Genomic DNA, 16,665 nt, shown 5'->3' with positions numbered 1-16,665 from the left:
CTTTTTTCAGAGTTCAAAATGATATGTTGCATGCAGAAATCTAATTTACTTTTCTCTGCAGTTGTTCACTGCAGCACATTTTGTTTATACATTCAAAGTGTGAATGCATGCACAGTGTAAAAACACATTCCCTGCACAGTGAAATCCTGCTTCCTGCATTTGGACACATAGCATAAAGGCAAAAAAAAAAAATAACGGTATATACCATCTTGATACATTTTAATTTTTTTTGTTGTGTTTTTGAGCGGCGAAAAATAATAAATATAATTTTATTAAATATTTCAAGATCACAATAATCTTCCAACTCAGAACTAAAAGTTAAAAAAAGAAAATGAAATACACACAGCCGCGGGTTGCCGACCCCTGGTCTAGCAGGAGGTGGGAATGTTCATGCTAGTTTTGAAGGTCCTAAAAGTAGCTCCAATTATCAAGGTGGACAAACAACCGAATCTGTGGAATTAGAGACGGAATCTGGACTCCGAGGAAAGAGGCTCACGAAGCAACAACAGTAACTTCAAATCCATTCTTCACCTCAGCAGAAACCTTCCAGAGGAACCCGTGTGGAACATCCGGTGAAGAAGAAAACGGTGGAGGATTTTAGGAAGTTAGTTGTTGTGAGAGGAGAAGGTTCGATAGGAACCGATAAGATCCGAGGGGGGGCGACCAGAAGGACCAGAAGAATTCGCGTCATTTGAAGGTAATAGTAGATAATTCATGTCTCTGTAAAACCACTAGATGGTGCAAACGTGGGTTTATGGCTTGTATCTGCATGGAGATCATGAGGAAGGAACTCCTTCCACTGAGTGTGTTGGTGGTTTAACTAGATTAATTGACTATAATACATGGTTTGACAAGATGTTCTCCTGGTTTTCTGAAGGTTCTCCAGATAAATATCACAGTTGTCAGTCCACGGTGAGAATTTTTGTTTTGTTTTGTTGTTCCTGCTCTGGCACTAACAGGAGCAGGACTGAGAAGTTTCTTGCTATTATCACTGAAATGTTTTGGACTTCTTTTACACCAAAGAACCATTTCCTCGGTCTGGCCGGTAAATCCTGATCCTGAACGTTCCTCTTTATGGGGCAGACGGTTCAATGTCGGTGAATATTTAACCCCGAGGCTGTGCAATGTTATCAATACAGTTATAGATTGCAGTTTTACAGTTTTTAGTTTTATCTTTTTATGGTCCTCCCCCCATCCCCATTACTAGGTTCCTCCCACGGCTGCAACTTCTTCCTGCTTTAAACAACAACACACTTATTTTTAATAAAATAGCTTCCTCCTCACAACAAGGAAGTTCTGTGCGGCATCTCCCTGTTTCCTAACATAATATTCTTTTCATAATCACACAAGACGTACAATAAGAGCTAATATACGGAGAAATATTATGGGAGAAGAAAACACTTTGCGTATGTAAACACATATGAAGCGTGAAATAGATACATAAACTATTTTAATATAAAGCAATTAAAATGATTCAATTATTTTCCCCCATGTGACAACTTCATTTTTTCCATCAGCTATGAGAAAATTCTTTGTCAAGTCGCTCCTGTGATGTGATGAAGATCTCAGATATTGGTTTTCACACACACACACACACACACACATGACTTCTGGTCCACTGGTTAACATCTGGACATCAACAGACTGCTTTTGGTTTCCATTTCAACCTCGCTCTTTTCTCTTCCCTTTGATTCTCAGGAAACACCTCCGTGCACGGTCCCTGCACACACACACACACACACACACACACACACATGCACACACACTGACTAATTTAGCAAGAGGTTCATGTTGAGGTCCCCTGGACAACACAGCGTTTCTTTGTTTTCAACCCCAGGTATTAAATTCCATTTCTGAAAGCGCAGGGCCGTGCACCTCGGCTGGGGGTCCTGAGGGCCACAGCAGACATGAAGGTTCCCTGGTAGTGGTGGAGAAGATCAGATGTTAGGAGTGAGATGGATGAGACGGCGCAGGGGGCGGAGCTTCCCCCGATTGGCCGGTTTGCTTCACCTGTCTCGTGGTTTTACTGCCCTGCAGCTCCAGTCCAGGTCCAAAGGTCTCCGCGGTGTTTGCTCAAGCTCTGAGCAGCGCAGCGGCAGGGGAGGTCCCAGCACTTCCTGGATGGACCTGCAGCTCCTCTGAAAGCCCGTGTTCTTCATCCAGCCGTTGGTGAGGGCCTTTGGACCGCTTGTCTTCTACTCGGTCCACAGCGAGCACCTGGATTTATCTGAGGAGGACCTCCTCCGCCCCTTGCCATGTGCAGGATAGAAGAAAGCAGGTGTTTTTTTTGAGGTAGGTAGATGATTCTTCTCCACACGTGAAGGGCTGAAGGTCATAACGCTTTGATTCTTCACCCCTGACTGAGAGGAACTCAAGGTTGACCTCCAAGTGGAGCCTTTTCGGTTCCTCTTAAAACAAAGATTTTCTTGTCACTTCTGGAAGAAGATTTCAGGCTCACTTGTAGTCCTAAAAGGTCTTCTTCGGTGTTGATCATTGGTCCTGGTCCAGATGTTCCAGTTGTTTAGATGATCGGAGGGTGTCACATGTCCACGTTCCAATCCTTGTCTCTGATTGGTTGTGGATTATCCGCTGTAGATCTTATGCCGGAGCTAAGGGTTGAGCAGGCAGAAGATCTCCAGCACAGATAAAGTCCTCTTCACTCCACAATGACCGTCAGGTGTTCTCCATCCTGGTTGGCGTTTCAGGTTTTCCCTTCAGGTTGAAGAAGGTCGTGTTGGTTCTTTGCATGTCGGAGATCTTGTGACTCGTTGGATTAAACCCCACAAGCCCCGAAGAGGCTGGAAGCAAATATCGCAGATGGTCCAGCAGGTACCTGCAGGTCGAGGTTCTCCATCAATGCTCATGTTTGCGTTTGTTTACCGTGGCGAGAGCATCTCTTTGCGTTCTCTCTGCCCAGAGTCTACATGTTCTCCAAGTTCTCCTGACTAGGTTCCCTCAAGGATCACCTTCTTCCTCCCACAGTCCAGGTGGCAGTTGTCTCCACCTCCACCAGATACCTCGCTAGATACCTCGTGTGACATGTGGACGCACTGAGCAGAAAATGGGATCGGCGGCGTCACAATGCAACCGGCTGTTCGGGGAGCAGCAGAAGAAAGGTGAGGCCTGGACCTCCTTCTCCTTCCATATCTTCTGGAACCTCCTCCTAAAGCTTTGTTGTCTTATGAACCCGCAGAGGAGGAGAGACACCTCCGAGCCAACGACAGACCCTTCAACTTGTCCTACCACTACGCCGTAAGTTCTCCAAAATGGTGTTCCTTTCTCCAAAAATTGCTCATTTTCGATCTCCAGCCTTCACCACGACGTTCCTCCCCTCATCTTCAGAACAATGCCATCAAGACCTCCAAGTACAACATCTTCACCTTCCTGCCGCTGAACCTCTTCGAGCAGTTCCGACGGCTGGCCAACGCGTACTTCCTCCTCCTCTTCATCCTCCAGGTAGAACATCTCGCCGTGGAACCCACGTTCCTGCGTCCACCTTATATCCAGCTTCTTCTGTATCCATGGCAACAGATACACTTAGCAGGTGGAAGGTGGTGTTGAGTACAACATGTAGTTTGAAGCTTCTGTCCATGACAGAAGGTGTGTAATGCTGTTTTAAACCTGTGTGTGTGTGTGTGTGTGTGTGTGTGTGTGTGTGGCAGCTTATTCCAGCGATCTCCTCGCTCTCTTGGTTCACCACGGCGGTCCCCCTGATCCTCGTGCTCTCCATTACAGCGGTGAAAGACGCCAGCGATGACTTGGTGAGCAGGCTGTCACACACACACACACACACACACACACACACACACACACACACACACTGAGCTGAAAAATCCAGGGAGAGACTTTTTTTTTTTTTTTTAATTTTACTCTGAGCAGAACAGACACAAGAGCGACAACCAAGTCAACAACCGGCGGGTGGAGGTCCTCCTGGATGGACAGTGAGCTCCTTCTTCTCACGTCAGGAACATCTATCTTCTTTGACCTTCAGACAATTATGTTCATAAATGTGCATGTGGTTGACAGGCTGCAGAGTGAGAAGTGGATGAACGTCCAGGTTGGAGACATCATCAAGCTGGAGAACAATCAGTTTGTGACGGTAGGTCATCAACATCTAACATTCCCTGGTGGTCCAATGCAGGCATTGATGTTCCTTGGAGCTTCAAACCAGGAGTGAGATGAAGTCCGTGCACGTGATGGTTGGGTTCATCTCATCCCATCCTGGTGTCCACTCTGAGACACCAGAGAGGAACCCAGGCGTGATTAGGGCTTGTCTCCTCAGGCGGACCTGCTGTTGCTGTCCAGCAGCGAGCCTCTCAACCTGGTCTATGTGGAAACCGCAGAATTAGACGGGTGTGTATTTCTAGGTGTGTGTGTGTGTGTGTGTGTGTGTGTCTTGGATTTCCTAGTCACCCTCCCCCCCTTGTGGCCCCCCAGTGAGACCAACCTGAAGGTGAAGCAGGCTTTGACTGTAACTGGAGAGATGGGCGACGTCATGGACAGGCTGGCCTCCTTCAACGGTGAGAAGAAGACGAGGTCCTCGGGTTCTTCACGTCCGGAGGAACTGAAGCTAAGCTAACCATTCAAGCCATCAAACCACCATCTGCTATGTCAGCAAAGATGAGGATAAACTGGAGGACTGATGGAGGAACAGATGGGGTTCTCAGAGGTTCTACCTCAGTTGCCCCTGTTTTTAAAGGACAGGGGCACCGTCTTGTTCTCCTGTGTCCATACCTGGGTTCTCCAAATTCACCTCCCTGAGTTCTCTCAAAGCTCTTCTGTTATCCCCAGGTTCTCCTACTTGGGCTCTCTCCCGGTTCTCCCTGTTCTTCCTCGGACTCTCTGCAGGTTCTCCTGCCTAGGTTCTCTGCAGGTTCCAAATCTTTCTCCATTCTCCATTCTGAAGACTCCTTATTGTCCGTCGGTGGGAGTTAGAGAGTGAGTGGCTGGATGTATCTTTATGTAGCCCCATGATTGACAGCTGCAGGTTAAGCCCCGCCTCTTGTCCCAAATGGTACCTTGGATTGGCTCCTTCCCTGCCATGACATGTTTAGCATCCCTTTCTTCCACTGCCGTTTTATGAAAAGACTGATTGACCACGTCGGAATGGGTTCAGAACTTGTCCCGTTCAGAAGCTACCTGGTTCTAGTTGCTGACCCCGCCGTTTCTGTGACCCCCAGGGGAAGTACGATGTGAGGCTCCGAACAACCGTCTGGACAAATTCAAAGGCACTTTGACCCTGGACGGGCAGAGGTATGCTTTGGACAACGACAAGATCCTGCTGAGGGGCTGCACCCTGAGGAACACCGAGTGGTGCTTTGGCCTGGTCGTGTTTGGAGGTAAACCGGCAGGTGGACCCTGCCTTTTCTCTCCGGTCTGAACAGATAGCTGATATGTGCACGGGTGCGCACGTCCACAAAGGCCATAACTGCATGCAAGTGCAGACCATACATGTCTCGACTGGGGTCCAGATGCCACAGGGTACTCCATGGATGACACCTCATGGTACCACCTGTTCTGAACACCCACTGTGGCCGTTGCCACTTCCAGGTCCCGACACCAAGCTGATGCAGAACAGCGGGAAGACTACGTTCAAAAGGACCAGCATCGATCACCTCATGAACGTCTTGGTGTTGTGCGTAAGTGGAAGTCACTTCGGTTCACATGTGCGCTTTGGCCAAACAGCGAGTGATATCACTGTATGCGTTCCTAACCATCAGATCTTTGGGTTCCTGTTGTCCATGTGCTCCGTCCTCGCCGTGGGCAATGCAATCTGGGAGACGATGGATGGCTCACTGTTCACCGTGTTCCTCCCGCGGGAACCCGGGGTCAATACCGCTCTCTCGTCCTTCCTCTCCTTCTGGTCCTACGTCATCATCCTAAACACGGTGGTGCCAATATCGCTCTATGTCAGGTGAGTTCAGAGGTGGGTCCAGAATTAGATAGGCTAAAAAAAAGGCATTTGGTGAACCGTGGAAAACCTGGTGTTCCACCTCCGTCTCAGCGTGGAGATCATCCGTCTTGGGAACAGCTTCTACATCGACTGGGACAGGAAGATGTACTACCCCAAGAGCGACACACCGGCCCAGGCTCGGACCACCACGCTCAACGAGGAGCTGGGGCAGATCAAGTACATTTTCAGCGACAAGACCGGCACGCTGACGCAAAACATCATGATCTTCAACAAGTGCTCCATCAACGGAAAAGCCTACGGTGATCACTGCTGAGTCAGGAGCAGGAGGGCTCTCGCCATGACCAACTCTTTTAACCTTTTGTTTCTTTGTCGCACAGGTGAGCTGCTGGACTTCTCTGGACAGAGGGTGGAGATAAACGAAGTGAGCAAGGAAGAAAACACCAGGATGTGGGTGGGTCACAAACTATAATTGTCAAACCGGCCCTCTTCTTCCTCCTCATCTATGCAGAAGACTGAGCGAGTGGACTTCTCCTGGAACCCGCTAGCCGATCCAAAGTTCATCTTTCACGACCACAGCCTGGTGGAGACTGTAAGAGAAGGCAGCCTGGAGGCTCAGGCCTTCTTCCGCCTGCTGGCTCTCTGTCACACCGTCATGCCCGAGGAGAAGAAAGAAGGTTAGCGCCCCCTAGTGGATGTCCTGAGCAGCGTAGGGTATCAAGAATCCCTCACCTTCCCCTTGCTCCTCCCCTTAGGGGAGCTCCACTACCAGGCCCAGTCTCCCGACGAGGGCGCTCTGGTGACGGCGGCGAGGAACTTCGGTTACGTGTTCCGCTCACGCACGCCGGAAACCATCACGGTGGTGGAGATGGGTCGACAGGTCACCTATGACCTTCTGGCTGTTTTGGACTTCAATAACGTCCGCAAGCGGATGTCGGTGCTCGGTGAGAGAGAAACCACATTTATATTTCATTTAAATCTTGCAGAAAGAAGCACCAGATTTATATCTAATAATAAGAGGACATTGCACTGGAACATCCTCATAATATTTTGTGATACCCGATAGAGATGAAGTTTTGGGAGTTCTAACGGAAATCTAGTTTATAATAAGCTTATAAATAAGAAAAAGTCTCCCGCTGAATTATGTCTGTCGGACCACCTTTGTGGATGAAAATTAAAAAATAGATGCTCTTTGTCGTCGGAAATTTGTCGGAGGCCTCTTTAAGAAAGTTGGTGAATAGTAAAGAATGATCAGAATGGTCTTTGGATGTTTATTTTGAGGTCTCAAAAGGTACAAGTAATGCAGAGAAAAGGTGGTCTGCAGGAAAGTACACAGTGGTCCTGGGTTTTTATGCATAGAGAGGAGGCACCATGGTGGTCCCGGATAGGAGGTGCCATCTTGAAGGACACGTTCCATCAGTCAGGAGATGCGTCTACTTGGTTTTTCAAATGGGACAGAGAAGGACACGTTGTTTGGAAAGGGAAACCTTGATGAAGCAAGGACCCGTCCTTCGAGGCCGAGCACATGCTATTGTTTTGACTTCTCGGTCTCCCTTCCCACCTCATGGTGACAAGAGTTTAGATAATAAGCATAATTTCTCACAGAACCGTAAAGTTACAGTTACGAAGAATATTTCCACAACACCTGTCTTCATTCATTCATTCATCTTAGTAAACAAAGAAAAAAAGAACAAGAACAAGTGACTTCAGTTCCACAGGCAGCAGATCTGCACAATTTGAACACTGCATGTAGCCTATCATGGTTGAGCCCCGAGCAGCAGGGCGGGTGTTCCGCGTCTTTCTCGACAACTCTACGAAAGGGTCGGGAATCCAACCGGAGAGTTTGGTTTGGACGATCGTTCTGACAAGCTGAGCCACACTGCCCAAATAAAACGTCACATTTTGCAGGCGGCGAAATGGTGGCACAGGGGTCAGCGATGCTTCCCCGCAGCAAGAAGGTCCCGGTTGGATTCCCACAGGGAATTTGTGTACATTTTTGTTCACATATCCATGAACTGTCACTGTGATTTCCAGTGCGTGGCCCTGACGGCAGGTTGACTCTGTACTGCAAAGGAGCTGACACCATCATCTACGAGAGACTCCATCCGTCCTGTAGCAAACTGATGGACATCACCACCCAACACCTCAATGTGAGTGTTTCCCCAAAAAGGACCTTCAAAATAAAAAGATACAGGTTGATGACTAAGTTAAATCCTGCTACGGAACCATAGGAATACGCAGGTGACGGCCTCCGGACTCTCGTTCTGGCCTACAAAGATTTGGATGAAGCCTATTTGAAGAGCTGGATGCAGCGCCACCATGAGGCCAGCACTGCCATGGACGGTCGAGAAGAGAGACTCGATGAACTTTACGAGGAAATCGAGAAAGACCTGCAGGTCGGTTTGATTTGACCCATCAGTTCACGGTTGGCACTTTGACCACCGGTACTCAGACACCAGTTTCCCCCTGCCGTGGGTTCGCAGCTGCTGGGGGCGACGGCGGTGGAGGACAAGCTGCAGGACGGCGTGCCGCAGACCATTGAGCAACTGGCCAAAGCCGACATTAAAATCTGGGTGCTGACTGGAGATAAACAGGGTGAGTGGAAACTGTCAGGGGGATTTGAGGAGAGGTGTTTAAGAGGCAGCAACCGAAGACTACAACATGGGACGCAAACAGGTGACTGGAACTGTTGAGCATACAACCTCATGGCGTCACATACTCATAGAAGTACTGCGGGATGACAGAGGATTCCGACTAGAAGGAGGAAGTAAGAATTTCATGCAGTGATGGAGGGTGTGTGCTCCTTCAACCAGAAGGTGAAGGGGTACTATTGGGAACATGTTGGAGATGGATTTCAGAGTGTAGGATCAACTAACTTCCATGTCGTGGTTTTGCTTGCGCCGCCATCATAGGTTTTGTGTGTGTTGTCCTTGACAGAGACGGCGGAGAACATCGGCTACTCCTGCAACATGCTGCGGGAGGAGATGACGGAGGTGTTTGTTGTGGCGGCTAATTCAGCAGAGGGAGTCAAAGAGGAGCTGCAGTAAGGGCAGTGCTTGTGGTTCAGGGTGTTTGACCTTGCATTGGTGCTAGTCTACATGTTGGAACTTGTGATTGACCACCATTACCTCTTCCTGTCATTGTCAGGAATGCCAGGAGGAAGATGTGTCCTGCAGCAGTGGAGGAGCCAGTGGTCTCCAAGGCCCGGGCTGGCCTCTTCTGGCTTGAGGTGAAGGAGACCGTGAAGGACGAGGAGGTGAACGGGGTTTATGGCCTGGTGATCAACGGACACAGCCTGGTAGGAGCTTCACCGACTGATATGTTTGCTATAAACCCCCCCAAATTGTAATTCTTCGCCCTCGCCCCCCTCAGGCCTTCGCACTGGAGAAGAGCCTGCGTCTAGAGCTGCTGAGGACGGCGTGCATGTGTCAGACGGTGATCTGCTGCAGGGTCACACCACTGCAGAAAGCACAGGTGGTCCAGCTGGTCAAGAAATACAAGCAGGCTGTCACCTTGGCTATCGGCGACGGGGCCAACGACGTCAGCATGATCAAGGGTACGTTTATGACCCAACCAAACCTGGCGGCATAACCTGCTTGAGGAGTTCATACCAGACCTGAAGTCGCATTGCTTTTTTCTGTTGCTTCCTCCAGCATTTTATTTTAGCCGTCTGTCTGTAGATCCGTCTTCCTTCCTGGCTGCACTGGGGCGCGACTCACTTCAGAAATAGGCCAGTGCTGTATTTTAAGCCGAACGAGGATGCACCTCTGGGACGCGCCAGAGAAATCCCTGGTGCAATCGTGTCCAAAATGCCTGCTGTTGGCCTCTATGTGCGCGGAGTGGAGATGGCAATGCCTGTCTTCATATCTCAATCATCTGCGTCTCTTCCTCCTTCAGCGGCTCACATCGGCGTGGGCATTAGTGGCCAGGAGGGGATGCAAGCTGTCCTCTCCAGCGACTACTCCTTCGCCCAGTTCCGCTACCTGCAGCGCCTCCTGCTGGTCCATGGTCGCTGGTCCTACCTGCGCATGTGCAAGTTTCTGCGCTACTTCTTCTACAAGAACTTCACCTTCACCTTCGTGCACTTCTGGTACGCCTTCTTCTGCGGCTTCTCTGCACAGGTAGGGAACGAGCATACAAGTGAGCCAATGATGACATTTTTGATGACTCACAAGCCATGCTGTGAGTATCATCTCCTAGAAGTCCACCTCATTGCTATCCTCCACAGACTGTGTACGACGAGTGGTTCATCACCTTCTACAATCTGGTCTACACGGCACTTCCTGTCCTTGGCATGAGCCTCTTCGACCAGGTTTGTCTGGAAGGGGAACCGGCGAGGTTCCAAGAACACTCTGGTTGGTTTACATCCTGGTCATCTCCCCGCGTCTCTGCAGGACGTGAACGACCGCTGGAGCTTCCAGTACCCTCAGCTCTACAGCCCGGGTCCACTCAACCTCTACTTCAACAAGAAGGCCTTTATCCGCTGTATGCTCCACAGCTGCTACAGCTCCCTGGTCCTCTTCTTCATCCCCTGGGCCGCCGTGCGCGACACAGTGCGCGACGACGGAAAGGACATCGCAGACTACCAGTCCTTCGCGCTGCTGGCGCAGACCTGCCTCCTGATCGTGGTGAACATCCAGGTGAGCTCAGATCTGCCCGCTGGTCATGGTGAACATGAGCTCAGGGATATCAGATGGAGATGTCACCTTCTTAAAATAACAAAACAAAAATGTTTGAAGAAATTACATGGGTGGTTATATACAGAAGGCAATGATATGTAGAGTGATGAAGCACCACCTTTTTCCATTTAATTCAAAAGTTTCATATATACATATATATACATATATATATATATGTATTACATTACATCACATTACATTTGGCAGACGCTGGTCTCCATTTGGTCTCCACACAAAGTCAATCCCCCAATTTTATTTTCAGATATTTTTTTCATTAATCTTTGTGTAATAGTCTGAATCACTCAATAATATATATATATATATATATATAGTGTATATATATTAGCGCCGCCAGAGTTAATCAACGGGTCGTGTGGTAAAGACGGCCTTCAAAATAAAAGTTGAGCTCGATTTATCCTGCAGAATTCAATAATTTTCCTGTAAACGACTCTCTCTCTCTCTCTCTCACACACACACACACACACACACACCAGATAAAACAAATTGGGAACTACACTTACCATTTATACATTTTGTTGATTCAAGTTTGAATCTATACCTTGTGATTATTATTGTATATTTTTGTGTCGTTGTTATTACTACTATTATTGTTGTTATAATTATCACAATTATTATGAATTAACATTCAGTTGGTTAAAAGGGAATTAACCAGGCAGTTGGTCCTGATGATATACCTGTGGAGATGTGGAAGTGTCTAGTAGAGGCAGCGGTAGGTTTTCTGACTAGATTATTCAACAGGATCTTCGAGAGTGAGAAGATGCCTGAAGAATGGAGACAAAGTGTGATGGTGCCTATTTTTAAGAATAAAGGGGATGTGCAGAATTGCGGCAACTATAGAGGGATAAAGTTGGTGAGCCATACAATGAAGTTATGGGAAAGAGTAGTGGAAACTAGACTGAGAGCAGAGGTCAGCATCTGTGAACAGCAGTATGGCTTTATGCCTAGAAAGAGTACTACAGATGCAGTATTTGTGTTGAGAAAGCTAATAGAAAAGTACAGAGAAGGCCAGAGGGAGCTGCATTGTGATTTGTAGACCTAGAAAAGGCAGACGACAGGGTGCCAAGAGAGGAGCTCTGGTATTGTATGAGGAAGTCTGGAGTGGCAGAGAAGTATGTTAGACTGGTGCAGGACATGTATGCTAGCTGTGAGACACTGGTACGGTGTGCTGTAGGGGTAACAGAGAAGTTCAAGGTGGAGGTGGGACTCCATCAGGGATCAGCTCTGAGCCCCTTCTTGTTCGCAATGGTGATGGATAGGCTGACAGATGAGGTTAGACAGAAATCCCCATGAACCATGATGTTTGCGGATGACATTGTGATCTGTAGTGAGAGCAGACAACAGGAAGAGGAAAATCTAGAGAGGTGGAGGTATGCTCTGGAAAGGAGAGGAATGAAAGTTAGTCGCAGCAAGACAGAATATATGTGTGTGAATGAGGGGAACCCAAGTGGAACGGTGAGGCTACAGGGAGTGGAGATCAAGAAGCTGGAGGATTTCAGGTACTTAGGGTCAACAGTCCAGAGCAACGGAGAGGGTGGAAAAGAGGTGAAGAGACGGGTCCAAGCAGGTTGGAATGGGTGGAGAAAAGTGTCAGGGGTGCTTTGTGATAGAAGACTTTCAGCCAGAATAAAGGAAAGCTGTACAAGACAGTGGTGAGACCAGCGATGCTGTTTGGACTAGAAACTGTTCCAATGACCAAAAGACAGCAGGCAGAACTAGAGGTTGCAGAGATGAAGATGTTGAGGTTCTCTTTGGGAGTGACCAGGATGGATAGGATCAGGAATGAGTCTATCAGAGGGACGGCACATGTTCGATGTTTTGGAGAGAAGGTCAGAGAAGCCAGACTGAGATGGTTCGGTCATGTACAGAGAAGAGATAGTGAATATATTGGTAGACGGATGCTGGAATTAGAGCTGCCAGGCAGGAGGTCTCCATGAAGACCAAAGAGAAGATTTATGGACATAGTGAGAGAGGATATGAAGGTAGTTGGTGTGAGAGAGGAAGATACAGAGAATCGGGTTAGATGGAGAAAGTTGACTCGCTGTTGCGACCCCTGACGGGAAAAGCCGAAAGAAGAAGAAGAATTATGAATTAACATTCACCAGAACAATTATTATTATTATTATTATTATTATTTATTTTATTTTTTTAAATTTATTTTTAGTAGTAGTAGTAGTAGTAGTAGTATTGTTGTTGTTGTTGTTGTTGTTGTTGTTATTATTATTATTATTATTGCTGACATGTGACTGTCCATGATGAACTATGCCAGCTGTGTCTGGACACCCACTACTGGACGGCAGTGAACCAGTTCTTCGTGTGGGGCAGCCTGGCTGCCTACTTCGCCATCACCTTCACCATGTACAGCAACGGCATGTTCTTCATCTTCACCTCCACCTTCCCCTTCATCGGTGAGTGGTCAGCTCGGGTTCCTTTCCAGGACGTCCTCAGATCAGTGTGTGACCCCGGTGTGTTTTGGGTCTCCAGGTACAGCGAGGAATTCTTTGAACCAGCCCAACATCTGGCTGACCATATTCCTGACCCTGCTGCTCTGCAGTCTGCCCGTGGTGGCCTTCCGCTTCATCCTCATCCAACTCCGACCCACCATCAATGACAAGGTGGGCTCCACACACACCGGCGACGTGCCGTGAGGTTCACGGCCCGTGAGATTTACAAACATATGAACCCTACGGAGTAGCTTATTCACCATTTAATTGACAGCTGTTAACATGTTTTGTTTACAACATCATATCAGCATTCTTTACATATACAAACTGTAGCATAGAAAAAAGCACATTAAAAAAAAAATTATCTCTTACCTTTACTTGAGAGGTTTTCCTTTACCTTAGCATTTTGGATGCTTATGTTGAGTCTTTGCCAAATCTATCTTGGACATCCCGAATGTTTTTAGCGCGATTTGACTTTTAATGCGAGTGGCCGACCGCTCATCTTTGATTGTCTGAAGTTGAGAAAAGAATGTAAGAAAAGCAGAAAAGGCGCTTTCTTACTGGACATCCACACAGTCAGCCTTTTCGTGTTTACCACTCCGTTTGAAAAGACCAAGTCTTCCGTCTTCTAGTCTGAAGCAAATCCATTAGCGTCAGCGTCGGTCTTCCTTTACTTATTATCTCCTGCTTCGACTGAAAGTCCGGTTCAGAAAATTCTTTCAGTTTAGCTATGTAATCCTCTATTTTGGAAATAAAGCCAAGCAAGAGGAAAAAATAACTGGATGGCTGCACTTGACTTGCTAACTGTTTACAGTAGCTTGCTATTGTAAATTCTATTATTCTTTGGCCGAGTAGTAAAAAGTGCCCCCTGGCATGAGGCACCGTCACTGCGTGCCTCACCTTGTATGTCTTCGCTGCCGCTTTACGATCGCTCGATGGGTTGTTGACGAAAAAAAAATTATACACATCAGCTTAAGTATGGAAATTTAGTACATATATTAGTGCTTAAAGTGTTTGAACATTTTAATCCATAGAGACGGCAATACGGTCTCAGCCGCATAGCATGGCAGCGCAGTTATTGTGCGATCCATAGTGGGTCACCGTACGGCTCTTCTTCATATTTAAACGCTAAATGTGGTTTTTTTTTCAGCGATTTTGAAAAAAAAACACTACAAATGGTACAAACTTTACAGTCCAAATCAGTGATGAATAGAGCCATTCAAATTAAATGGAGACCCTTGTCCTTCCTAGGTAAGATACAAGGTCCGGAAGGAGGCGCTGCCGGCGCCTGCTCCTCGCCGCCCGCCGGCCAGGCGCATCAGCACCCGGCGTTCCGGCTACGCCTTCTCCCACACCCATGGCTATGGAGAGCTGGTGACCTCCAGGCCCTTCCTGCTGAAGCGCCGCACGATCCATCGTCCCGCCCTCTTCGCCAAACCGACGTCCCCTCTGGCCGAGAACCAGCCGCAGAAGTACAGGACCATCCCGGAGAAGCCTGAGCCGCAGGGCTCGTAGGCCAGAGGAGCTGCATGAACCAACTTACCCGGGTAGAAGGTCCGAGGAGACCAGCAGGTACAAACAGAAGCACCGGGAGAACTTTCCAAACCACCTTCTCGTAAAGGACATGACTTCTGTATTTGAGCAACTATCAGTTTTTTGAGGGAAAAAAAATCCATCAGGGGAACCAGAAACTTCTACAAAATAATTCCTGTGTTTGTTGTGATTTTTTTTTTTAATGAATTTCGTCGAAGAGAATTCACCGATTTTAGTCTAAAATAACATTGTTTTTGAGCGACAGTAGTTATTACACTGTGTTATTACTACTTTATTACATTTTTATTACATTCTTTTTGAGGAAAAGAACCTGCAGCATTATTTTTTCAGTCCCCGTGTTGGTTCTGAACTGCATGATGTCGGAGGAAATGAAGTCTCAGAGGTGGAGCAGAAAGCGCACCTGTGAAGCATTGCCATGGAGATTATTTGACTTTGTGAGACCTCTAACGTTATTGCTGCCTGATAGTAATTCTGACTTTATTCCTTATGTTTTTAATTTTTTTTTTTTTGCCATGAGTGGTGCAAATTAATGTGTAATGTGTTTCCAAACGGTTGCCATGGCAATGATGGCAGGGAACCTGTGTGTGATTGTCTTCTTGCTACAGGGCATTATATAACTCTACTGATCCATATTAAAATATTCACATCTGAAAGGGAACTTCTAAAATAAACACACACACACACACACACACACACACACACACACACACACACAAACTGGGTTAAAGATCACAGAGGTGTATGAGATTAAGACTGTGAACCTGAGCCAGTAAAATTCATTTTTAAACATATTTTATATATTTTATTTTACAGTATGAGATTTATTCTTGATATATATATATGTGTGTGTGTGTGTGTATGTATATATATATATATATACATACACACACATATATATATAAACACACGGTTTATATATGTATATATATATATACATATGTATATATATATATACACACATATTTTACACACACACATTTTATATATATATATATATATATACACACACACACGTTTTATATATATATTGCTATTTATATATATATTCTATATATTCTTTTTTTGATTGCAGTTTATGTCACATGTGTGTATGTATATATATACATACACACATATATATATAAACACACAGTTTATATATGTATATATATATATACATATGTATATATATATACACACACACATTTTTACACACACACATTTTATATATATATATATATACACACACACATGTTTTATATATATCAATATATATATATTCTATATATATATATATATATATATTTATTTATTTTTTTTTAATTGCAGTTTATGTCACATGTTTAAAAAATCAGAAAAGAATATTTTCCCTTTCAGACGACATGGCTTCTTTACCCACACGGACACACACACACACACACAAACACACACGCCTGTCTCCGGTGAAGGTCACGCATGTTCCCGCCTTGTGGAGCTGAATGCCTTATAAATAGACTCAACCTCTGCCTGGGAGCAGGTCCTGGAGGAGGAACACCTCAAACCCCGTTTTTTTACCAAATGTGCGGAGGGAACCTCAGGAGGAGGTGAGGGGGTGCAAGAACATAGTTCTTACAAAGAGATAGGAGATAAAATATTATTCAAAGAAAAGAGAGACGACCCCCCCCCCCCAAAAAAAAAAAAACTTCAGTTCAGGAGGATCACCTCCTCCAGCTTCTGTAAGAGGAGACGACTTCACTTTGAGACGAGGATAATTTCACACTTGTCGCCCTGAACGGTGGTCCATCTGAAGCTCCTTGTCTAGCAACCTATATAAACACACACACACACACACTAATCAGTTATATATCTAATTTACACTCCACTGTTTTTGTCTCTGCTTTGAAATGTCTCCAGGTGAAATTCAGAAAAATACAATTTCAGAAGTAGAGACTTTTATTAGAGGAGGATCCAAATAAAACGGGTGAACATTCAAACACCTACGAGGTGACAGGAAGTCCTCTTGGGTCTCCTTGACATCCCAGGATGGAAGTGAACGGCAGCTTTTTCTGGAGATTTTTAATTTATTTACATTTGTAATTTT

At 46.3% G+C, this 16,665-nt stretch overlaps 1 protein-coding gene across 3 annotated transcripts; it reads left to right on the top strand.

Moving 5' to 3' along the window:
- The first annotated feature begins 2,113 nt into the window (after window positions 1-2,113).
- atp8b5b (ATPase phospholipid transporting 8B5b) lies at window positions 2,114-15,279 on the top strand. Of its 3 annotated transcripts, XM_086171000.1 has the most exons (29): window positions 2,114-2,292; window positions 2,706-2,829; window positions 2,983-3,116; window positions 3,194-3,252; window positions 3,343-3,456; window positions 3,663-3,761; window positions 3,880-3,941; window positions 4,027-4,099; window positions 4,283-4,353; window positions 4,438-4,520; window positions 5,181-5,339; window positions 5,551-5,639; window positions 5,721-5,914; window positions 6,005-6,213; window positions 6,292-6,335; window positions 6,423-6,588; window positions 6,667-6,855; window positions 7,946-8,061; window positions 8,143-8,307; window positions 8,395-8,506; window positions 8,849-8,954; window positions 9,059-9,209; window positions 9,284-9,467; window positions 9,809-10,032; window positions 10,140-10,223; window positions 10,306-10,551; window positions 12,878-13,016; window positions 13,093-13,223; window positions 14,304-15,279. In XM_086171000.1, exons 3-29 carry the CDS (start codon window positions 3,062-3,064, stop codon window positions 14,565-14,567), a joined length of 3,588 nt encoding a protein of 1,195 aa, XP_086027126.1. In that variant the 5' UTR covers window positions 2,114-2,292; window positions 2,706-2,829; window positions 2,983-3,061; the 3' UTR covers window positions 14,568-15,279. The 3 variants fall into 3 exon arrangements, with proteins under 3 accessions (XP_086027126.1, XP_086027128.1, XP_086027125.1); XM_086171002.1 differs by lacking the exon at window positions 2,706-2,829 and having other exon boundaries at window positions 2,988-3,116; XM_086170999.1 differs by lacking the exon at window positions 2,706-2,829.
- The last annotated feature ends 1,386 nt before the right edge of the window (window positions 15,280-16,665 follow it).

This window comes from Fistularia commersonii, chromosome 23 (assembly GCF_037954325.1).
Source record: "Fistularia commersonii isolate RoL2024-O1a breed Wild chromosome 23, RoL_Fcom_v1.0, whole genome shotgun sequence".
Lineage (NCBI taxonomy): Eukaryota > Metazoa > Chordata > Actinopteri > Syngnathiformes > Fistulariidae > Fistularia > Fistularia commersonii.
Note: the sequence above shows the minus strand (reverse complement) of the source record. Positions and strands in the feature narration are given on the sequence as shown.